This window comes from Nerophis ophidion, linkage group LG01 (assembly GCF_033978795.1).
Source record: "Nerophis ophidion isolate RoL-2023_Sa linkage group LG01, RoL_Noph_v1.0, whole genome shotgun sequence".
NCBI classification, from domain to species: domain Eukaryota; kingdom Metazoa; phylum Chordata; class Actinopteri; order Syngnathiformes; family Syngnathidae; genus Nerophis; species Nerophis ophidion.
In genome coordinates this window covers 3224148-3249555 of record NC_084611.1, presented here as the reverse complement: position 1 = coordinate 3249555, position 25408 = coordinate 3224148, and the positions used below count along the sequence as shown (strand labels likewise).

General features: G+C 30.6%; 2 protein-coding genes across 2 annotated transcripts in view; one reads left to right on the top strand and one right to left on the bottom strand.

The window, feature by feature from the left end:
- Positions 1-16492, bottom strand: part of LOC133549003 (fibrinogen C domain-containing protein 1-like) — a 24426-nt gene extending 7934 nt beyond the window's left edge. The window contains exons 1-5 of the mRNA XM_061894035.1: positions 16387-16492; positions 12993-13075; positions 11494-11606; positions 2714-3086; positions 2546-2648 (exon numbers count right to left, since the gene is read on the bottom strand). Of these exons, the coding sequence (XP_061750019.1) occupies positions 2546-2648; positions 2714-3086; positions 11494-11606; positions 12993-13070 (667 nt within the window). The 5' untranslated portion in view covers positions 13071-13075; positions 16387-16492. The remainder of the gene's footprint in view (positions 1-2545; positions 2649-2713; positions 3087-11493; positions 11607-12992; positions 13076-16386) is intronic.
- Positions 16493-23574: 7082 nt separating this feature from the next.
- LOC133548992 (regulator of G-protein signaling 3-like) overlaps positions 23575-25408 on the top strand; it is a 46648-nt gene continuing 44814 nt past the window's right edge. The window contains exons 1-2 of the mRNA XM_061893995.1: positions 23575-23746; positions 23848-24081. Of these exons, the coding sequence (XP_061749979.1) occupies positions 23869-24081 (213 nt within the window). The 5' untranslated portion in view covers positions 23575-23746; positions 23848-23868. The remainder of the gene's footprint in view (positions 23747-23847; positions 24082-25408) is intronic.

Here is a 25408-nt window from a genome sequence, read left to right as displayed (position 1 = left end):
TGCATACCTGCTAAAGTAGCTAAAAAATAAAAATAAAATACTAACGATACCATGCGTGAAATACAAAAATATATTACTATGAGGTGTGTACCTGAAAAAAACGTTTAAAATGCTAGCCTGCTAATGTTACGTTACACCGACATTAAATTGGCTTTAAAAAAAAAACATGCTAACAGGTATCATCTAGGTGTATACCTGTTCAATTAGCTAAAAAAAAAGCTCAAATGCTAATTGTAGCATGTGACAATTAATTAATTAATTTTTCTGCTCTGAATTTTTGTGCACAACATATTTTTACACAGATTTTTTTTTACAAAATATATTTGTACAAAATATTTTACATAATCTAATTTTAACAAAATATTTTACCCCCAAAAATTGTACAAAATATTTAACGATTTTTGGGCAAAATATTTTGCTGTTTTTTTTAATATTTTACATTTTTTTTTGAAAAAATATTTCACCCAAAGTATTTTTTACAAAATATTTTACTAACATTTTTTTTTTACCGAATACAATTTTTTTTACAAAATATGTTACAATTATTTTGTCAAATATTAGACGATTTATTGAAAATAATTTTTTTTACAGTTTTTTAAGACAAAAATTTGTAAAAATATATTTTTTGCTAAATATTTTACAAAATATATATTTTTTGAAAATATTTTGCTGAATGAATTTTTGACAAAATATTTAAAACAATATATATTTTACAAGATATTGAAAAATATATATTTTACAAAATATTTTACTTTTTTAAATTTTTACTAAAAAATTTACAAAATATTTTACAAAAAGTTTTTTTACAAAATATATTTTGAAAAAAATATTTTACAAACATTATTTTTACAAAATATAATTTGTACTAAACATTTGAAAACATTTTAGGCAAAATATTTTACAAATTTTTTTTTTTTACAAAATATTTTACAAAATATAACATTTTAGAACATATTTTGCTGAATGCATTTTTTACAAAATATTTCAAACAATATATATTTCACAAAATATTGAAAAATATATAGTTAAAAAATTATTTTACTTTTTTAAATTTTTTAATAAAAAATATATAAAATATTTTACAAAAAGTTTTTTTACAAAATATATTTTGAAAAAAATATTTTACAAACATTATTTTTGCAAAATATAATTTGTACTAAATATTTGAAAACATTTTAGGCTAAATATTTACAAATTATTTTTTTTTACAAAATATAACATTTTAGAAAATATTTTGCTGAATGAATTTTTTACAAAACATTTAAAACTATATATTTTACAAGATATTGAAAAATATATATTTTACAAAATATTTTACTTTTTTAAATTTTTACAAAAAAATATAGAAAATATTTTAAAAAAAATGTTTTACAAAATATATTTTGAAAAAATATTTTACAAACATTATTTTTACAAAATATAATTTGTACTAAACATTTGAAAACATTTTAGGCAAAATATTTAAAAATTATTTTTTTTACAAAATATAACATTTGAGAAAATATTTTGCTGAATGCATTTTTTACAAAATATTTAAAACAATATATATTTTACAAAATATTGAAAAATATGCGTTTTACAAAATATTTTACTTTTTTTAATTTTTACAAAAAAAATATAAAATATTTTACTTTTTTTTTTTTACAAAATATATTTTGAAAAAAATATTTTACAAACATTATTTTTACTAAATATAATTTGTACTAAACATTTGAAAACATTTTAGGCAAAATATTTACAAATGATTTTTTTTACAAAATATAACATTTGAGAAAATATTTTGCTGAATGCATTTTTTACAAAATATTTAAAACAATATATATTTTACAAAATATTGAAAAATATATGTTTTACAAAATATTTTACTCTTTTACATTTTTACTAAAAAATGTACAAAATATTTTACTTTTTTTTTTACAAAATATATTCTAAAAATATATTTTACAAACATTATTTTTACAAAATATAATTTGTACTAAATATTTGAAAACATTTTAGGCAAAATATTTTTAAAAGTATTTTTTTACAAAATATTTTACAAAATATAACATTTTAGAAAATATCTTGCTGAATGCATTTTTTTACAAAATATTTAAAATTATATATTTTACAAAATATTTAACTTTTTTAAAATGTTTACAAAAAAAATTACAAAATATTTTCTAATTTTTTTTTACAAAACATATTATAAAAACATTTTCATAAACATTATTTTTCTGAAATATAATTTGTACTAAATATTCTTAAACATTTTAGGCAAAATATTTTACAAATATTTTTTTTTTACAAAATATTTTACAAATATTTTTTTTTACAAAATATTTTACAAAATATATATATATTTACAAATTATTTACAAAAGATTTAAAAAATATATATATTACAAAATGTTTTTTACAAAATATTTAACACAAAAAGTTTTTTTACAAAAAAATATTTTTTTAAAATATGTTTGAGGTGAAGGAATGAAAAGTGTAAAAAGGCCTGTGTCAGCAGGTTGGGAGCCAATGGAGCCAGGTAAGCACGCCCAGTAAGAAGCGTTTACCCTGCAGTCTGCTCAGACTCTGAGTCTCCCTCTGCAGGCTGGACAGAGAGTTGCTGAAGTCCGCGGTGAGGCTGAGCACCCCCGACTTCTCCTCCGACAGCACCTGGACAGGTAGATTTGAAGCGTGACCTCATTTGTGTGGCCTCACCTGCCGGCTCCGCCCCCTACCTGCACCATGCGGCTCTGCTGGCTCTGCAGGGCCTCCAGTCGCTGGTTGACCAGGTCCTGACCTCTTTTCAGCGCCTCGGCTTCCAGCCGGAGGTTGTGGGCGTGGCCCGCCAAGGCCTTCAGCTCCTCGCTGACTTTGTGGGCGGAGCCTCTCTCCTGCCAGTCGTCGGCGTTGCGGGAGGTCAGCGCCCGGATCAGCGAGCTCTGCAGCGCCTCCCAGCGCTCAAAGTTCTGGCTGCTGTCCGGACAGTTGGGATCCAGGAAGATGCTGACGGGCTCGCCGTCCCCCACGCGCGACACCGTCACCAAGGCCCCCGAGTCTTTGGGGTTGGTGGAAATGACAGGTGACGCGGAGGAGACTCCGCCCCTGTTGCTGCCGCGACAAAAACAAGCCACATTTAAACATCACTGCACTTATTTCTTCAGCATTGTCCACACCTTTAAGTCAGGACTTTGGGAAGGCCATTCTAAAAGCTTCAACAGGCCCAGAGCATAATACTACCACCACCATGCTTGACGGTAGGGATGCTGTTCCTTTTTCTCCTCCAAACATTTTGCTGGGTATTGTGGCCAAACAGCTGTATTGTTGTTTCATCTGACATCACATGAACAAAGACAAGACCTTCTGGAGGAAAGTTCTGTGCTCAGATGGAAAAAAAATGGAGCTGCTTGGACTTTTTTCTTGTAAAATGAAGATTTTTTTGTACATTATTTCTTCATTACAGCTGTATTAGTTTTTAAAATCTTGTAAAAGAGATTTTTCTTACAATATTCTGACTTTTCCCCCCATATTAGGACCTTTTTTTGTGTAAAATTGTGTTTTTCCCTCTATAATATGACTTGTTTTTGGAAAAAAATTGTGTAAAATTTTGTGTAATAATGTTTTTTCCTCTTCATTATATGACTTGTTTTTGGGGAAAAAATGTGTAAAATTGTGTATAAAACTGTGCTTTTCCCTCCATAATATGACTTGTTTTTGGAAAGAAAAATTGTGTAACATTTTGTGTGAAATTGTGTTTTTTCCTCCTATTTATGATTTGTTTTTGGAAAAAAAATTGTGTACAATTGTGTTTTTCCCTCCATAATACGACTTGTTTTTGGAAAGAAAAAATGTGTAAAATCTTGTGTAAAATTGTGTTTTTTCCTCCTATTTATGATTTGTTTAAGGGGGAAAAAAATTGTGTAAAATTTTGTTTTTCCCTCCATAATACGACTTGTTTTTGGAATGAAAAAATGTGTAAAATTTTGTGTAAAATTGTGTTTTTTCCTCCTATTTATGATTTGTTTAAGGGGGAAAAAAATTGTGTAAAATTTTGTTTTTCCCTCCATAATACGACTTGTTTTTGGAAAGAAAAAATGTGTAAAATTTTGTGTAAAATTGTGTTTTTTTCCTCCTATTTATGATTTGTTTAAGGGGGAAAAAAATTGTGTAAAATTTTGTTTTTCCCTCCATAATACGACTTGTTTTTGGAAAGAAAAAATGTGTAAAATTTTGTGTAAAATTGTGTTTTTTCCTCATATTTATGATTTGTTTAAGGGGGAAAAAAATTGTGTAAAATTTTGTTTTTCCCTCCATAATACGACTTGTTTTTGGAAAGAAAAAATGTGTAAAATCTTGTGTAAAATTGTGTTTTTTCCTCCTATTTATGATTTGTTTAGGGGGGAAAAAAATTGTGTAAAATTGTGTTTTTCCCTCCATAATACGACTTGTTTTTGGAAAGAAAAAATGTGTAAAATTTTGTGTAAAATTGTGTTTTTTCCTCCTATTTATGATTTGTTTAAGGGGGAAAAAATTGTGTAAAATTTTGTTTTTCCCTCCATAATACGACTTGTTTTTGGAAAGAAAAAATGTGTAAAATTTTGTGTAAAATTGTGTTTTTTCCTCCTATTTATGATTTGTTTAAGGGGGAAAAAAATTGTGTAAAATTGTGTTTTTCCCTCCATAATACGACTTGTTTTTGGAAAGAAAAAATGTGTAAAATTTTGTGTAAAATTGTGTTTTTTCCTCCTATTTATGATTTGTTTAAGGGGGAAAAAAATTGTGTAAAATTTTGTTTTTCCCTCCATAATACGACTTGTTTTTGGAAAGAAAAAATGTGTAAAATTTTGTGTAAAATTGTGTTTTTTCCTCATATTTATGATTTGTTTAAGGGGGAAAAAAATTGTGTAAAATTTTGTTTTTCCCTCCATAATACGACTTGTTTTTGGAAAGAAAAAATGTGTAAAATCTTGTGTAAAATTGTGTTTTTTCCTCCTATTTATGATTTGTTTAAGGGGGAAAAAAATTGTGTAAAATTGTGTTTTTCCCTCCATAATACGACTTGTTTTTGGAAAGAAAAAATGTGTAAAATTTTGTGTAAAATTGTGTTTTTTCCTCCTATTTATGATTTGTTTAAGGGGGAAAAAAATTTTGTAAAATTTTGTTTTTCCCTCCATAATACGACTTGTTTTTGGAAAGAAAAAATGTGTAAAATTTTGTGTAAAATTGTGTTTTTTCCTCCTATTTATGATTTGTTTCAGGGGGAAAAAAATTGTGTAAAATTTTGTTTTTCCCTCCATAATACGACTTGTTTTTGGAAAGAAAAAATGTGTAAAATCTTGTGTAAAATTGTGTTTTTTCCTCCTATTTATGATTTGTTTAAGGGGGAAAAAAATTGTGTAAAATTGTGTTTTTCCCTCCATAATACGACTTGTTTTTGGAAAGAAAAAATGTGTAAAATTTTGTGTAAAATTGTGTTTTTTCCTCCTATTTATGATTTGTTTAAGGGGGAAAAAAATTGTGTAAAATTTTGTTTTTCCCTCCATAATACGACTTGTTTTTGGAAAGAAAAAATGTGTAAAATTTTGTGTAAAATTGTGTTTTTTCCTCCTATTTATGATTTGTTTCAGGGGGAAAAAAATTGTGTAAAATTTTGTTTTTCCCTCCATAATACGACTTGTTTTTGGAAAGAAAAAATGTGTAAAATTTTGTGTAAAATTGTGTTTTTTCCTCCTATTTATGATTTGTTTAAGGGGGAAAAAATTGTGTAAAATTTTGTTTTTCCCTCCATAATACGACTTGTTTTTGGAAAGAAAAAATGTGTAAAATTTTGTGTAAAATTGTGTTTTTTCCTCCTATTTATGATTTGTTTAAGGGGGAAAAAAATTGTGTAAAATTTTGTTTTTCCCTCCATAATACGACTTGTTTTTGGAAAGAAAAAATTTGTAAAATTTTGTGTAAAATTGTGTTTTTTTCCTCCTATTTATGATTTGTTTAAGGGGGGAAAAAATTGTGTAAAATTTTGTTTTTCCCTCCATAATACGACTTGTTTTCGGAAGGAAAAAATGTGTAAAATCTTGTGTAAAATTGTGTTTTTTCCTCCTATTTATGATTTGTCTAAGGGGGAAAAAAATTGTGTAAAATTTTGTTTTTCCCTCCATAATACGACTTGTTTTTGGAAAGAAAAAATGTGTAAAATTTTGTGTAAAATTGTGGTTTTTTTCCTCCTATTTATGATTTGTTTAAGGGGGAAAAAAATTGTGTAAATTTTAGTTTTTCCCTCCATAATATGATTGTTTTTGGAAATACATTTTTTTTCAAATTTTGTGTAAAATTCAGTTTTTTCCTTTATAGTATGACTTGTTTTTGGAAAAGAAATTGTGTAATTTGTTGTGTAAAATTGTGTTTTTCCCTCCATAATATGACTTGTTTTTGGAAAAAAATGTGTGAAACATTTTGTGTCATTTTTTTTTCTCCTCATTATTATGACTTGTTTTTGGGGAAAAAATGTGTAAAATTTTGTGTAAAATTGTGTTCTTCCCTCCATAATAAGACTTGTTTTTGGAAAGAAAAATTGTGTAAAATTTTGTGTAAAATTGTGTTTTATCCTCTTAATGATGACTTGTTTTTGGAAAAAAAAAAATTGTAAAATTTTGGGTGAAATTGTGTTTTCCTCTCCATAATTTGACTTGTTTTTGGAAAGAAAAATTGTGTAAAATTTTGTGTAAAATTGTGTTTTTCCCTCTTAATTATGACTTGTTTTTGGAAAAAAAAAATGTTGTAAAATTTTGTGTAAAATTTTGTTTTTCCCTCCATAATACGACTTGTTTTTGGAAAGAAAAAATGTGTAAAATTTTGTGTAAAATTGTGTTTTTTCCTCATATTTATGATTTGTTTAAGGGGGAAAAAAATTGTGTAAAATTTTGTTTTTCCCTCCATAATACGACTTGTTTTTGGAAAGAAAAAATGTGTAAAATCTTGTGTAAAATTGTGTTTTTTCCTCCTATTTATGATTTGTTTAGGGGGGAAAAAAATTGTGTAAAATTGTGTTTTTCCCTCCATAATACGACTTGTTTTTGGAAAGAAAAAATGTGTAAAATTTTGTGTAAAATTGTGTTTTTTCCTCCTATTTATGATTTGTTTAAGGGGGAAAAAATTGTGTAAAATTTTGTTTTTCCCTCCATAATACGACTTGTTTTTGGAAAGAAAAAATGTGTAAAATTTTGTGTAAAATTGTGTTTTTTCCTCCTATTTATGATTTGTTTAAGGGGGAAAAAAATTGTGTAAAATTGTGTTTTTCCCTCCATAATACGACTTGTTTTTGGAAAGAAAAAATGTGTAAAATTTTGTGTAAAATTGTGTTTTTTCCTCCTATTTATGATTTGTTTAAGGGGGAAAAAAATTGTGTAAAATTTTGTTTTTCCCTCCATAATACGACTTGTTTTTGGAAAGAAAAAATGTGTAAAATTTTGTGTAAAATTGTGTTTTTTCCTCATATTTATGATTTGTTTAAGGGGGAAAAAAATTGTGTAAAATTTTGTTTTTCCCTCCATAATACGACTTGTTTTTGGAAAGAAAAAATGTGTAAAATCTTGTGTAAAATTGTGTTTTTTCCTCCTATTTATGATTTGTTTAAGGGGGAAAAAAATTGTGTAAAATTGTGTTTTTCCCTCCATAATACGACTTGTTTTTGGAAAGAAAAAATGTGTAAAATTTTGTGTAAAATTGTGTTTTTTCCTCCTATTTATGATTTGTTTAAGGGGGAAAAAAATTTTGTAAAATTTTGTTTTTCCCTCCATAATACGACTTGTTTTTGGAAAGAAAAAATGTGTAAAATTTTGTGTAAAATTGTGTTTTTTCCTCCTATTTATGATTTGTTTCAGGGGGAAAAAAATTGTGTAAAATTTTGTTTTTCCCTCCATAATACGACTTGTTTTTGGAAAGAAAAAATGTGTAAAATCTTGTGTAAAATTGTGTTTTTTCCTCCTATTTATGATTTGTTTAAGGGGGAAAAAAATTGTGTAAAATTGTGTTTTTCCCTCCATAATACGACTTGTTTTTGGAAAGAAAAAATGTGTAAAATTTTGTGTAAAATTGTGTTTTTTCCTCCTATTTATGATTTGTTTAAGGGGGAAAAAAATTGTGTAAAATTTTGTTTTTCCCTCCATAATACGACTTGTTTTTGGAAAGAAAAAATGTGTAAAATTTTGTGTAAAATTGTGTTTTTTCCTCCTATTTATGATTTGTTTCAGGGGGAAAAAAATTGTGTAAAATTTTGTTTTTCCCTCCATAATACGACTTGTTTTTGGAAAGAAAAAATGTGTAAAATTTTGTGTAAAATTGTGTTTTTTCCTCCTATTTATGATTTGTTTAAGGGGGAAAAAATTGTGTAAAATTTTGTTTTTCCCTCCATAATACGACTTGTTTTTGGAAAGAAAAAATGTGTAAAATTTTGTGTAAAATTGTGTTTTTTCCTCCTATTTATGATTTGTTTAAGGGGGAAAAAAATTGTGTAAAATTTTGTTTTTCCCTCCATAATACGACTTGTTTTTGGAAAGAAAAAATTTGTAAAATTTTGTGTAAAATTGTGTTTTTTTCCTCCTATTTATGATTTGTTTAAGGGGGGAAAAAATTGTGTAAAATTTTGTTTTTCCCTCCATAATACGACTTGTTTTCGGAAGGAAAAAATGTGTAAAATCTTGTGTAAAATTGTGTTTTTTCCTCCTATTTATGATTTGTCTAAGGGGGAAAAAAATTGTGTAAAATTTTGTTTTTCCCTCCATAATACGACTTGTTTTTGGAAAGAAAAAATGTGTAAAATTTTGTGTAAAATTGTGGTTTTTTTCCTCCTATTTATGATTTGTTTAAGGGGGAAAAAAATTGTGTAAATTTTAGTTTTTCCCTCCATAATATGATTGTTTTTGGAAATACATTTTTTTTCAAATTTTGTGTAAAATTCAGTTTTTTCCTTTATAGTATGACTTGTTTTTGGAAAAGAAATTGTGTAATTTGTTGTGTAAAATTGTGTTTTTCCCTCCATAATATGACTTGTTTTTGGAAAAAAATGTGTGAAACATTTTGTGTCATTTTTTTTTCTCCTCATTATTATGACTTGTTTTTGGGGAAAAAATGTGTAAAATTTTGTGTAAAATTGTGTTCTTCCCTCCATAATAAGACTTGTTTTTGGAAAGAAAAATTGTGTAAAATTTTGTGTAAAATTGTGTTTTATCCTCTTAATGATGACTTGTTTTTGGAAAAAAAAAAATTGTAAAATTTTGGGTGAAATTGTGTTTTCCTCTCCATAATTTGACTTGTTTTTGGAAAGAAAAATTGTGTAAAATTTTGTGTAAAATTGTGTTTTTCCCTCTTAATTATGACTTGTTTTTGGAAAAAAAAAATGTTGTAAAATTTTGTGTGAAATTGTGTTTTCCCCTCCATAATATGACTTCCATCCATCCATCCATTTTCTACCGCTTACTCCCTTTCGGGGCCGCGGGGGGCGCTGGCGCCTATCTCTGCTAAAATCGGGCGGAAGGCGGGGTACACCCTGGACAAGTCGCTACCTCATCGCAGGGCCCACATTTGTGTAATTTTTTGTGTAAAATTGTGTTTTCCCCTCCATAATATGACTTGTTTTTGGAAAAAAAAGTGTGAAAAGTTTTTGTGTCATTTTTTCCCCCTCTTCATGATATGACTTGTTTTTGGGGAAAAAATGTGTAAAATTTTGTGTAAAATTGTGTTTTCCCCTCCATAATATGACTTGTTTTTGTAAAGAAAAATTGTGTAAAATTGTGTTTTCCCCTCCATAATAGGACTTGTTAATGGAAAAAAAAATTGTGTAAAATTGTGTTTTTCCCTCCATAAAACGACTTGTTTTTGGAAAGAAAAAATGTGTAAAATTTTGTGATAAATGTTTTTTTCCCTCCTATTTATGATTTGTTTTTGGAAAAAAAATTGTGTAAAATTGTGTTTTTCCCTCATAATATGACTTGGTTTTGGAAAGAAAAAAATGTGTAAAATTTTTAGTAAAATTGTGTTTTTTCCTCCATATTATGACTTGTTTTTGGAAAAGAAAATTGTGTACATTTTTTTGTAAAATTGTGTTTTCCCCTCCATAATATGACTTGTTTTTGGGGAAAGAAAATGTGTGTAAAATTTTGTGTAATTTCTTTCCTCTTCATTATATGTTTTTGGGGAAAAAATTGTGTAAAATTTTGTGTAATTTTTTTCCTCTTCATTATATGTTTTTGAAAAAAAAATGTGTAAAATTTTGTGTGAAATTGTGTTTTCCCCTCATAATATGACCTGGTTTTGGAAAGAAAAATCGTGTAAAATTTTGTGTAAAATTGTGTTTTTCCCTCTAAAGTATGACTTGTTTTTGGAAAAAAAAAAAAGTGTAAAATTTTGTGTAAAATTGTGTTTCCCACTCCATAATATGACTTGTTTTTTGAAAAAAATTTATGAAAAATTTTGTGTTATTTTTTTCCTCTTCATTATATGACTTGTTTTTGGGGAAAAAAATGCGTAAAATTTTGTGTAAAATTTTGTTCTTCCTTCCATAATATGACTTGTTTTTGGAAAGAAAAATTGTGTAAAATTTTGTGTAAAATTGTGTTTTATCCTCTTAATTATGACTTGTTTTTGGAAAAAAAAATTGTGTAAAATTTTGTGTGAAATTGTGTTTTCCCCTCCATAATATGACTTGTTTTTGGAAAGAAAAATTGTGTAAAATTTTGTGTAAAATTGTGTTTTTCCCTCTAAAGTATGACTTGTTTTTGGAAAAAAAAAAAAGTGTAAAATTTTGTGTGAAATTGTGTTTTCCCCTCCATAATATGACATGTTTTTGGAAAAAAACATTTGTGTGAAATTTGGTGTAGAATTGTGTTTTTTCCCCTCCATGATATGACTTGTTTTTGGAAAAACAATTGTGCAAAATGACTTGTTTGTGGTGAAACAGCTCCAATTTTTGTTTCATCTGACCTCACACGGACAAAGATAAAACCTTCTGGAGGAATATTCTGTGGATTTTTCTGCACAGAATTTTTCAAGCTAAATGGAGTAAAAAACTTGGCTAAACAGTACAAACGTGAAACAAAAACACTTGCTCGATTGGCATGAATGAACTATGAACAGAAACAGCACGGTGGCATGAATATAATAAACTATAAACAAAACTAGCACGATGGCGTGACTACAAAAAAACGTACACGGCATGGAACTATGGACAAGGACTTGAAGGAGGTGCAGCATGGGTAGGGTGCGTGCACATGTGAGAAGATCCCAGGACGGAGACAAGAAAAAGAGTGACTTAAATAGCTATGATCATTAGTGAAAACAGGTGAGGCTGAGAACAGGGACGTGACAGGTGAAAACTAACGAGTTGGCATGGAAACAAACAAAACCGTGACTGAATGTCCAAAACCAAAACATAACTTACAGTGGACGACAAACACAAAACGCTGATATTTGCCAAAAATGCACATTAAAAAACAAGTGTTGTATATTTTGAAAAAATGTGTACCTGTTTATGAAGGGCAGAGGATACTGGTTGACATAGAGGATGGCCACTGTTGCCGTGACGCCCGCTACCATGGCAACCACAATGGCGGCACATAACAGGAAGTTGCAGCATTTCTGAGTATGAAAACAACCGTTAGAAAAAGCTGTATCGGTTTCCGCTGCAGGTGTCGCGTTAGGACGAGGAAAGAGGAGACAAGTTGCAGTTAGCATTAGCGCTGTGACGTCGCCGTGGCAACAGCTGCCAAAGATTATGTCTTGTTTTGGGTTTTTTGTCTTATGGTTTTCATTTGAAAAGTAACTCTCCTCCCTATTACCCTCATGTGTTTATAAGCTCACTCCTTCCTTTGTTGTGTGCCAGATTGTCTCTAGCGTCCATGTCTATGTCCATGCCTTGCCTTGTCTTCTGCTTATGTCCTTTGATCCTGAAGCCCTTCATTAATATTTGGAGTTTTCCTTTCTTCCTCCTCAGCAGAGTGATTTTGGTTATTTAGTTATTCAGCCGCAGTGGTAAGTTTCAGTTAAGTTTTTTCATTCATTCCTCAACTTTTTGAGCGACTATTTTTGTTAAATACTTTATTGGATTAGTTAGTGTAGAATTTTGCATAGATGTTGTTTTGGCTTTTTGTTAAATACTGTTTATAGTTCGTCTTTACTTTTGTGTTTTCCTCCGTTCGTAGTGATTTTCGGTTGTTCCTTCTTTTTCTGGAAGCTTTTTCGCCGCGTAGTTTATTTTTGTGATTATGGATGTTTTTTCTTGACTCGGGAGGTAAAAGGAAACTGTCAAAATAAAAGCCTGTCTAAAGTCCCAAATCTGCATCTGAGTCCAAATCCTTTTATCAAAGCCTGACGGATTAGACTTTGCTCGAACCTTTTAGCCGCAAATGAACTATTCGCCGCTTCTTCTTGTGGACTTTCAGATTGTGGTGCTGGTCCACATCCACATCCAGATCCTTTTTGTTGGATTAATAAGTTATCTCATTCGGTTCAAATCTGATTGTTTGCTGAAGAGAAATGAAACTTGGCGTTAGATTGAAATTGGGTTGACTCATACCAACTTCAAAGAGGACTTGACAGATGGCACAGAGCAACGCAGGAAGTTGCGGTGTCCTCTGTATTTGCATGAGTCAAGTTCTCACCACAGGTGTTAGGTTTCCAACACAGCTGCAAATACCCCCTCCTCCCTTAGTGCAGCTGTGTGTGTTTGTAATGCAGGGCTTTCCCAAATTAATTAAAAGGCGAGGAGGGTGGAGAAAGTTTTCAGAGTAAATTAGGAGCCTGTAACTGACAATTGCTCCACTTACTCTCCTCGTACCAGAAAAAAAAAAAAGGTTTGTCTTCTGTTCTCTGTTTCTGTGTCTTTATAGCGTCTCCCTGGTATTTGAACCTGTGTGAAAGCGATGCAACAATGTGGTTTACGTGACGCTACTCGGTGAGAAGTCTTATCCGAAACTATTTACCGCGTTGGGGAAGAAAAGATCATTTGCAACAAGACGTGACTACCTTGTGTTTGCTGGGACGTTTGCTGTCCAGATCAGAACTGCTGTTGTTCATGACGGTCCAGCTGTCATTCAGCATCATCCTGTCTGCACAATCAATCAATCAATTAATAAATGGATCAATCAATCAATCAATCAGTCAATCAATCAATCAATCAATCAGTCTATTAGTCACAGCCAGTTAAAAATACCTGTGATAATGTATCTATGTGACTTTTACTAGAATCAGGTGTTTTTGTAAGGTCTGCATAGACAAAAATAGTTGTTTTACTCAATACAACAATTATTTAAACATAAGGCCAAAACCAAACATGCAAAATGTGTAAAAATGCCAGTAATAATGTATCTATTCGAGTTCTACTAGAATCAGGTGTTTTTGTAAGGTTTGCAAAGACAAAAATTGTTGTTTTACTCAATATGACAGTAAAACTGTCACACACAATATGACAATTATTTAAACATAAGGCCAAAACCAAACATGCAAAATGTGTAAAAATGATTGTGATAATGTATCTATGCGAGTTCTACTAGAATCAGGTGTTTTTGTAAGGTTTGCAAATACAAAAATAGTTTTTTTACTCAATGAGACAGTGAAACTGTCATGCTAGATATGAAAGTTATATAAACATAAGGCCAAAACCAAACATGCAATATGTCTAAAAATGCTTGTAATAATGTATCTATGTGACTTTTACTAGAATCAGGTGTTTTTGTTTGCAAATACCTAAATAGTTTTTTTTACTCAATATGACAGTATAAGTGTCATGCTGGATATGAAAGTTATATAAACATAAGGCCAAAACCAAACATGCAATATGTTTAAAAATGCCTGTAATAATGTATCTATGTGACTTTTACTAGAAACAGGTGTTTTTGTAAGGTTTGCAAAGACAAAAATAGTTGTTTTACTCAATATGACAATTATTTAAACATAAGGCCAAAACCAAACATGCAATATGTCTAAAAATGCGATTAATAATGTATCTATGCGAGTTTTAATATAATCAGGTGTTTTTGTAAGGTTTGCAAATACAAAAATAGTTTTTTTACTCAATAAGACAGTAAAACTGTCATGCTAGATATGAAAGTTATATAAATATAACGCCAAAACCAAACATGCAATATGTCTAAAAATGCCTGTAATAATGTATCTATGTGACTTTTACTAGAATCAGGTGTTTTTGTAAGGTTTGCATAGACAAAAATAGTTGTTTTACTCAATACAACAATTATTTAAACATAAGGCCAAAACCAAACATGCAAAATGTGTAAAAATGATTGTAATAATGTATCTATTCGAGTTCTACTAGAATTAGGTGTTTTTGTAAGGTTTGCAAATACAAAAATTGTTGTTTTACTCAATATGACAGTAAAACTGTCACACACAATATGACAATTATTTAAACATAAGCCCAAAACCAAACATGCAATATGTCTAAAAATGCGATTAATAATGTATCTATGTGAGTTTTAATATAATCAGGTGTTTTTGTAAGGTTTGCAAATACAAAAATAGTTTTTTTACTCAATAAGACAGTAAAACTGTCATGCTAGATATGAAAGTTATATAAATATAACGCCAAAACCAAACATGCAATATGTCTAAAAATGCCTGTAATAATGTATCTATGTGACTTTTACTAGAATCAGGTGTTTTTGTAAGGTTTGCAAATACAAAAATAGTTTTTTTACTCAATAAGACAGTAAAACTGTCATGCTAGATATGAAAGTTATATAAACATAACGCCAAAACCAAACATGCAATATGTCTAAAAATGCGATTAATAATGTATTTATGTGAGTTTTACTAGAATCAGGTGTTTTTGTAATGTTTCCAAAGAAGAAAATTGTTGTTTTACTCAATATGACAGTAAAACTGTCACACTCAATATGACAATTGTTTAAACATAAGGCCAAAACCAAACATGCAAAATGTGTAAAAATGATTGTGATAATGAATCTATGCGAGTTCTACTAGAATCAGGTGTTTTTGTAAGGTTTGCAAATACAAAAATAGTTTTTTACTCAACATTACAGTATAAGTGTCATACTAAATATGAATGTTAAAGAAACATAACGCCAAAACCAAATATGCAATATGTCTAAAAATGCCTGTAATAATGTATCTACGAGAGTTTTACTAGAATCAGGTGTCTTGTAAGGTTTGCAAACACACAACTTTGTTTTTTACTCAATATGACAGTAAAACTGTCACACTCAATATGACAATTATTTAAACATAACGCCAAAACCAAACATGCTTGATGTTTAAAAATGCCTGTAATAATGTATATATGTGAGTTTTACTGGAATCAGGTGTTTTTGTAAGGTTTGCAAACACAAACAAATTTAGTTTTTTACTCTATAAGACAGTATAAGTGTCATGCTAAATATGAAAGTTATATAAACATAACTCCAAAACCAAACATGCAATATGTTTAAAAATGCCTGTAATAATGTATCTATGTGACTTTTACTAGAAATAGGTGTTTTTGTAAGGTTTGCAAAGACAAAAAATAGTTTTTTACTCAATATGACAGTATACCTGTCACACTCAATGACAGTTATTTTAACATAACTCCTAAACCAAACATGCAAAATGTCTAAGAATGCCTGGAATATTGTATTTCTTTGAGTTTTAGTAGAAAAATGACATTTTGTAAGGTTTGCAAAGACAAAAAAACGTTTTTTACTCCATAAGACAGTATAACTGTCATGCTAAATAGGAAAGTTATATAAACATAATGCCCAAAACCAAACATGCAATATGTCTAAAAATGCCTGTAATAATGTATCTATGTGACTTTTAATATAATCAGGTATTTTTTGTAATGTTTGCAAAGACAAAAATGTGCTTTTTACTCAATATGCGAATAAAGCAATACAAATGTATTCATGTCAACATAACTCCTAAACCAAACATGCAAAATGTCTAATAATGCCTGGAATAATGTATCTTTATGAGTTTTAGTAGAAAAAATATATTTTGTATAGGTTTGCTAAGACAAAAGTATTTTTTTTTAGTCAATATGACAGTATAAGTGTCACACTCAATATGACAATTATTTAAACATAACTTCTAAACCAAACATGCAAAATGTCTAATAATGTCCATAATAATGTAACTTTGTGACTTTTACGTATTAACATTTGCTATTTTTAAGGCTTGCAAACACAAACATTATTTTTTAGTCAATATGACAACAATGTTCTTAGAATCCTGAGATCATTTGAAAAAAGTAATACAAATGTATAGAAACATTAAATTCCCTGTCAGTACGCAGAAGTGAAGCTTTTTTTTTTCTGTTTGTCTCAAAGCACAAAGTTGAAATTGTTGCAATCAAGTTGGAATTCAAGCAGGTCAACATTTCAAAGTGAAATATTAAGGACGTACTTACCTGTCAGTCTTGAGGACGGACACCAAACTCAAGGGAGGTCAGTCGCCCACTTCAAAGGTGCTGTCACGTCGTCATGGCAACAGCCGGAGGTGGCATATGCTGCCCGGGCGCCAAGGAGCACTGCTAATCTCATCAGATGGACTTGAGGGTGTCGGATTAGCAACCACAAGATGTCACAGCCCACACTTCCACTACACTTTATCATCAACTACTCTCAACACTTACAGTAATCATGATTGTGTTGAAGCAACAACACTTATAATAATCATGTATGTGTTGAAGCAACAACACTTACAATAATCATGAATGTGTTGAAACAACAACACTTACAATAATCATGAATGTGTTGAAACAACAACACTTACAATAATCATGAATGTGTTGAAGCAACAACACTTACAATAATCATGAATGTGTTGAAACAACAACACTTACAATAATCATGAATGTGTTGAAACAACAACACTTACAATAATCATGAATGTGTTGAAACAACAACACTTACAATAATCATGAATGTGTTGAAACAACAACACTTACAATAATCATGAATGTGTTGAAACAACAACACTTACAATAATCATGAATGTGTTGAAACAACAACACTTACAATAATCATGATTGTGTGGAAACAACAATACTTTAATAATCATGAATGTGTTGAAACAACAACACTTACAATAATCATGAATGTGTTGAAACAACAACACTTACAATAATCATGAATGTGTTGAAACAACAACACTTACAATAATCATGATTGTGTTGAAACAACAACACTTACAATAATCATGAATGTGTTGAAACAACAACACTTACAATAATCATGAATGTGTTGAAACAACAACACTTACAATAATCATGATTGTGTTGAAACAACAACACTTACAATAATCGAATGTTGAAACAACAACACTTACAATAATCATGAATGTGTTGAAACAACAACACTTACAATAATCATGAATGTGTTGAAACAACAACACTTACAATAATCATGAATGTGTTGAAACAACAACATTTACAATAATCATGAATGTGTTGAAACAACAACACTTACAATAATCATGAATGTGTTGAAACAACAACACTTACAATAATCATGAATGTGTTGAAGCAACAACACAATAATCATGAATATGTTGAAACAACAACACTTACAATAATCATGAATGTGTTGAAACAACAACACTTACAATAATCATGAATGTGTTGAAACAACAACACTTACAATAATCATGAATGTGTTGAAACAACAACACTTACAATAATCATGAATGTGTTGAAACAACAACACTTACAATAATCATGAATGTGTTGAAACAACAACACTTACAACAATCATGAATGTGTTGAAACAACAACACTTACAATAATCATGAATGTGTTGAAACAACAACATTTACAATAATCATGAATGTGTTGAAACAACAACACTTACAATAATCATGAATGTGTTGAAACAACAACACTTACAATAATCATGAATGTGTTGAAACAACAACACTTACAATAATCATGAATGTGTTGAAACAACAACATTTACAATAATCATGAATGTGTTGAAACAACAACACTTACAATAATCATGAATGTGTTGAAACAACAACACTTACAATAATCATGAATGTGTTGAAGCAACAACACAATAATCATGAATATGTTGAAACAACAACACTTACAATAATCATGAATGTGTTGAAACAACAACACTTACAATAATCATGAATGTGTTGAAACAACAACACTTACAATAATCATGAATGTGTTGAAACAACAACACTTACAATAATCATGAATGTGTTGAAACAACAACACTTACAATAATCATGAATGTGTTGAAACAACAACACTTACAACAATCATGAATGTGTTGAAACAACAACACTTACAATAATCATGAATGTGTTGAAACAACAACATTTACAATAATCATGAATGTGTTGAAACAACAACACTTACAATAATCATGAATGTGTTGAAACAACAACATTTACAATAATCATGAATGTGTTGAAACAACAACACTTACAATAATCATGAATGTGTTGAAACAACAACACTTACAATAATCATGAATGTGTTGAAACAACAACATTTACAATAATCATGAATGTGTTGAAACAACAACATTTACAATAATCATGAATGTGTTGAAACAACAACACTTACAATAATCATGAATGTGTTGAAGCAACAACACAATAATCATGAATATGTTGAAACAACAACACTTACAATAATCATGAATGTGTTGAAACAACAACACTTACAATAATCATGAATGTGTTGAAACAACAACACTTACAATAATCATGAATGTGTTGAAACAACAACACTTACAATAATCATGAATGTGTTGAAACAACAACACTTACAATAATCATGAATGTGTTGAAACAACAACACTTACAACAATCATGAATGTGTTGAAACAACAACACTTACAATAATCATGAATGTGTTGAAACAACAACATTTACAATAATCATGAATGTGTTGAAACAACAACACTTACAATAATCATGAATGTGTTGAAACAACAACATTTACAATAATCATGAATGTGTTGAAACAACAACACTTACAATAATCATGAATGTGTTGAAACAACAACACTTACAATAATCATGAATGTGTTGAAACAACACTTAAAATAATCAACTGTTGAAACAACAACACTTACAATAATCATGAATGTGTTGAAACAACAACACTTACAATAATCATGAATGTGTTGAAACAACAACACTTACAATAATCATGAATGTGTTGAAACAACAACACGTACAATAATCATGAATGTGTTGAAACAACAACACTTACAATAATCATGAATGTGTTGGAACAACAACACGTACAATAATCACATGTTGAAACAACAACACTTACAATAATCATGAATGTGTTGGAACAACAACACGTACAATAATCACATGTTGAAACAACAACACTTACAATAATCATGAATGTGTTGAAACAACAACACTTTAATAATCATGAATGTGTTGAAACAACAACACTTACAATAATCATGAATGTGTTGAAACAACAACACTTACAATAATCATGAATGTGTTGAAACAACAACACTTACAATAATCATGAATGTGTTGAAACAACAACACTTACAATAATCATGAATGTGTTGAAACAACAACACTTACAATAATCATGAATGTGTTGAAACAACAACACTTACAATAATCATGAATGTGTTGAAACAACAACACTTACAATAATCAAATGTTGAAACAACAACATTTACAATAATCATGAATGTGTTGAAACAACAACACTTAAATAATCATGAATGTGTTGAAACAACAACACTTACAATAATAATGAATGTGTTGAAACAACACTTAAAATAATCAACTGTTGAAACAACAACACTTACAATAATCATGAATGTGTTGAAACAACAACACTTACAATAATCATGAATGTGTTGAAACAACAACACTTACAATAATCATGAATGTGTTGAAACAACAACACTTACAATAATCATGAATGTGTTGAAACAACAACACTTACAATAATCACGAATGTGTTGAAACAACAACACTTACAATAATCACGAATGTGTTGAAACAACAACACTTACAATAATCACGAATGTGTTGAAACAACAACACTTACAATAATCATGAATGTGTTGAAACAACAACACTTACAATAATCATGAATGTGTTGAAACAACAACACTTACAATAATCATGAATGTGTTGAAACAACAACACTTACAATAATCATGAATGTGTTGAAACAACAACACTTACAATAATCATGAATGTGTTGAAACAACAACACTTACAATAATCATGAATGTGTTGAAACAACAACACTTACAATAATCACGAATGTGTTGAAACAACAACACTTACAATAATCACGAATGTGTTGAAACAACAACACTTACCATAATCATGAATGTGTTGAAACAACAACACTTACAATAATCATGAATGTGTTGAAACAACAACACTTACAATAATCATGAATGTGTTGAAACAACAACACTTACAATAATCATGAATGTGTTGAAACAACAACACTTACAATAATCAAATGTTGAAACAACAACATTTACAATAATCATGAATGTGTTGAAACAACAACACTTAAATAATCATGAATGTGTTGAAACAACAACACTTACAATAATCATGAATGTGTTGAAACAACAACACTTACAATAATCATGAATGTGTTGAAACAACAACACTTACAATAATCATGAATGTGTTGAAACAACAACACTTACAATAATCATGAATGTGTTGAAACAACACTTACAATAATCATGAATGTGTTGAAACAACAACACTCACAATAATCATGAATGTGTTGAAACAACAACACTTACAATAATCATGAATGTGTTGAAACAACAACACTTACAATAATCATGAATGTGATGAAACAACAACACTTACAATGATCATGAATGTGTTGAAACAACAACACTTAAATAATCATGAATGTGTTGAAACAACAACACTTACAATAATCATGAATGTGTTGAAACAACAACACTTACAATAATCATGAATGTGTTGAAACAACAACATTTACAATAATCATGAATGTGTTGAAACAACAACACTTACAATAATCATGATTGTGTTGAAACAACAACACTTACAATAATCATGAATGTGTTGAAACAACAACACTTACAGTAATCATGAATGTGTTGAAACAACAACACTTACAATAATCATGAATGTGTTGAAACAACAACACTTACCATAATCATGAATGTGTTGAAACAACAACACTTACAATAATCATGAATGTGTTGAAACAACAACACTTACAATAATCATGAATGTGTTGAAACAACAACACTTACAATAATCATTAATGTGTTGAAACAACAACACTTACAATAATCAAATGTTGAAACAACAACATTTACAATAATCATGAATGTGTTGAAACAACAACACTTAAATAATCATGAATGTGTTGAAACAACAACACTTACAATAATCATGAATGTGTTGAAACAACACTTAAAATAATCAACTGTTGAAACAACAACACTTACAATAATCATGAATGTGTTGAAACAACAACACTTACAATAATCATGAATGTGTTGAAACAACAACACGTACAATAATCATGAATGTGTTGGAACAACAACACGTACAATAATCACATGTTGAAACAACAACACTTACAATAATCATGAATGTGTTGAAACAACAACACTTACAATAATCATGAATGTGTTGAAACAACAACACTTACAATAATCATGAATGTGTTGAAACAACAACACTTACAATAATCATGAATGTGTTGAAACAACAACACTTACAATAATCATGAATGTGTTGAAACAACAACACGTACAATAATCATGAATGTGTTGGAACAACAACACGTACAATAATCACATGTTGAAACAACAACACGTACAATAATCATGAATGTGTTGGAACAACAACACGTACAATAATCACATGTTGAAACAACAACACTTACAATAATCATGAATGTGTTGGAACAACAACACGTACAATAATCAAATGTTGAAAAAACAACACTTACAATATTCAAAAAAAAATTGAAACAACAACACGTACAATAATCATGAATGTGTTGAAACAACAACACTTACAATAATCATGAATGTGTTGAAACAACAACACTTACAATAATCATGAATGTGTTGAAACAACAACACTTACAATAATCATGAATGTGTTGAAACAACAACACTTACAATAATCATGAATGTGTTGAAACAACAACACTTACAATAATCATGAATGTGTTGAAACAACAACACTTACAATAATCATGAATGTGTTGAAACAACAACACTTACAATAATCATGAATGTGTTGAAACAACAACACGTACAATAATCATGAATGTGTTGGAACAACAACACGTACAATAATCACATGTTGAAACAACAACACTTACAATAATCATGAATGTGTTGAAACAACAACACTTACAATAATCATGAATGTGTTGAAACAACAACACTTACAATAATCATGAATGTGTTGAAACAACAACACTTACAATAATCATGAATGTGTTGAAACAACAACACTTACAATAATCATGAATGTGTTGAAACAACAACACGTACAATAATCATGAATGTGTTGGAACAACAACACGTACAATAATCACATGTTGAAACAACAACACGTACAATAATCATGAATGTGTTGGAACAACAACACGTACAATAATCACATGTTGAAACAACAACACTTACAATAATCATGAATGTGTTGGAACAACAACACGTACAATAATCAAATGTTGAAAAAACAACACTTACAATATTCAAAAAAAAATTGAAACAACAACACGTACAATAATCATGAATGTGTTGAAACAACAACACTTACAATAATCATGAATGTGTTGAAACAACAACACTTACAATAATCATGAATGTGTTGAAACAACAACACTTACAATAATCATGAATGTGTTGAAACAACAACACTTACAATAATCATGAATGTGTTGAAACAACAACACTTACAATAATCATGAATGTGTTGAAACAACAACACTTACAATAATAATAATAATAATAATCCTAACAACACTGGACAAAGTTCACCATTTTTAGTCTTAGTACATACTTTTGTTTCTAGTTCTAGTTCTGTTTTTTAAGGGACTGTTGGCAAACCCAAATCCACAATAAATAATTCAAACAGCAGGAATATTTTGTCTTATTTTATCTGTCTTATTTTATATATATATATATATATATATATATATATATATATATATATATATATATATATATATATATATATATATATATATATATATATGAAATACTTGACTTGGTGAATTCTATCTGTAAATATACTCCTCCCCTCTTAACCACGCCCTCCACCCCCCACCTCCCGAAAATGGAGGTCTCAAGGTTGGCAAGTATGACACACACACACACACACACACACACACACACACACACACACACACACACACACACACACACACACACACACACACACACACACACAGATGCTGTGAGATGGAGAGAGCAGTGATGAAAATAGATTTTAAGTGCTCCCCATTCCAAGGGTCCACACGGTTGCCATGGTGATGAGAAGCTGCACAGTAACCATGTGACCCACATGACACCTCTGGCCTATTTCTCTAGCACACACACACACACAGGAAAGGCCCCTCCCACTTGTGACATCACACCACGATGAGGTATGAAGGTGGCCTGGCTGGAGACAAAGCAGACCAATAAGTGGAACAAGGATGGCAAAAAGAAGGAGAAGTTTGGCGGCGTGAAGGGAGCGCCATCGTCCTCGCGTTCCCGCACGCCGTGACATCATCACGTAAGAAGGTACAAGTTGGGAGTTTTGACAATCATCTTGTTTTTTGGTGTGCGAGGCCAACCTCTGATGACATCACTTCTGAATAATAATATATTTATTCTGGGATCAGAACCACCTTGGGGGCGCCGCCATGTTCTGGAGGCACGCCACCTGGCACAATGACGACCACGACGACGCCGGCGGTTACATGCTCGCCGCCGAACCTGGGAGAGCCCCGGACCCGGGCGCAGGTCCTGACCGGGACCGTGTTGCCAAGACCCCTGGAGAGACCGACGACACCGGCGGCGACCTCGCCACGCCGCACGCAGGCCAGGTGACCAAAGACGGACAAACGCGACGCACGGTGAGTCACATGACCTCACTTTTCATGTGGAAAGAGCCATATTGGACCAGAAATACAAAAACAAATCTGTCTGGAGATGCAAATTAAATTATGAGGACTTAAAATGAAACTAAATGAGCTTAATTATAGCTAATAATGATGCAATATGTCCATATAGCTAGCCTAAATAGCATGTTAGCATCGATTAGCAAATATGTCTGATTAGCACTCCACACAAGTCAATAACATCAACAAAACTCACCTTTCTGCATTCATGCACAACGTTAAAGGTTTGGTGGACAGAAAAAGAAGTGGCATAAAACACGTCTTAGACAGTCGGAGAAAGTTATGCATGTAAACAAACTACGGTGAGTTCAAGGACCGCCCAAAAAAGTAGGACAAAACGGCGCTCGCCAAATACTCGAATCGGTGAAGCATGTTTGATATAAACAGTGTGTTTTATAGCAATTAGGGAGTTTTGTGTCATGTTTGTCCTCCTACAGAAACTATATTAAAACTAAAAATATTGTTTTTTTTCCCCTCATCATTTAAATTTTTCATATATTTTTGAGAAAAGCTCCAGAGAGCCACTATGGCGGCGCTAAAGAGCCGCATGCGGCTCCAGAGCCGCGGGTTGCCGACCCCCGCTTTATAGTCATATACCTTGATGTGTGACACAGGCTAACTTAGCATGCTAACTTTTTTTCTCCCCCATTTTTTTCCATTTTTCAAACATTTTTGAGGAAAGCTCCAGAGAGCCACTAGGGCGGCGCTAAAGAGCCGCATGCGGCTCCAGAGCCGCGGGTCGCCGACCGCTGTTATAGTCATATACCTTGATGTGTGACACAGGCTAACTTAGCATGCTAACTTTTTTTTCCCCCCATTTTTCAAACATTTTTGAGAAAAGCTCCAGAGAGCCACTAGGGTGGCGCTAAAGAGCCGCGGGTTGCCGGCCCCTGCCTTATAGTCATATACCTTGATGTGTGACACAGGCTAACTTAGCATGCTAACTTTTTTTCCCCCCATTTTTCAAACATTTTTGAGAAAAACTCCAGAGAGCCACTAGGGCGGCGCTAAAGAGCCGCGGGTTGCCGACCCCCGCCTTATAGTCATATACCTTGATGTGTGACACAGGCTAACTTAGCATGCTAACTTTTTTTCCCCCCATTTTTCAAACATTTTTGAGAAAAACTCCAGAGAGCCACTAGGGCGGCGCTAAAGAGCCGCGGGTTGCCGACCCCCGCCTTATAGTCATATACCTTGATGTGTGACAGAGGCTAACTTAGCATGCTAACTTTTTCCCCCCCCCATTTTTCTTCCATTTTTCAAACATTTTGGAGAAAAGCTC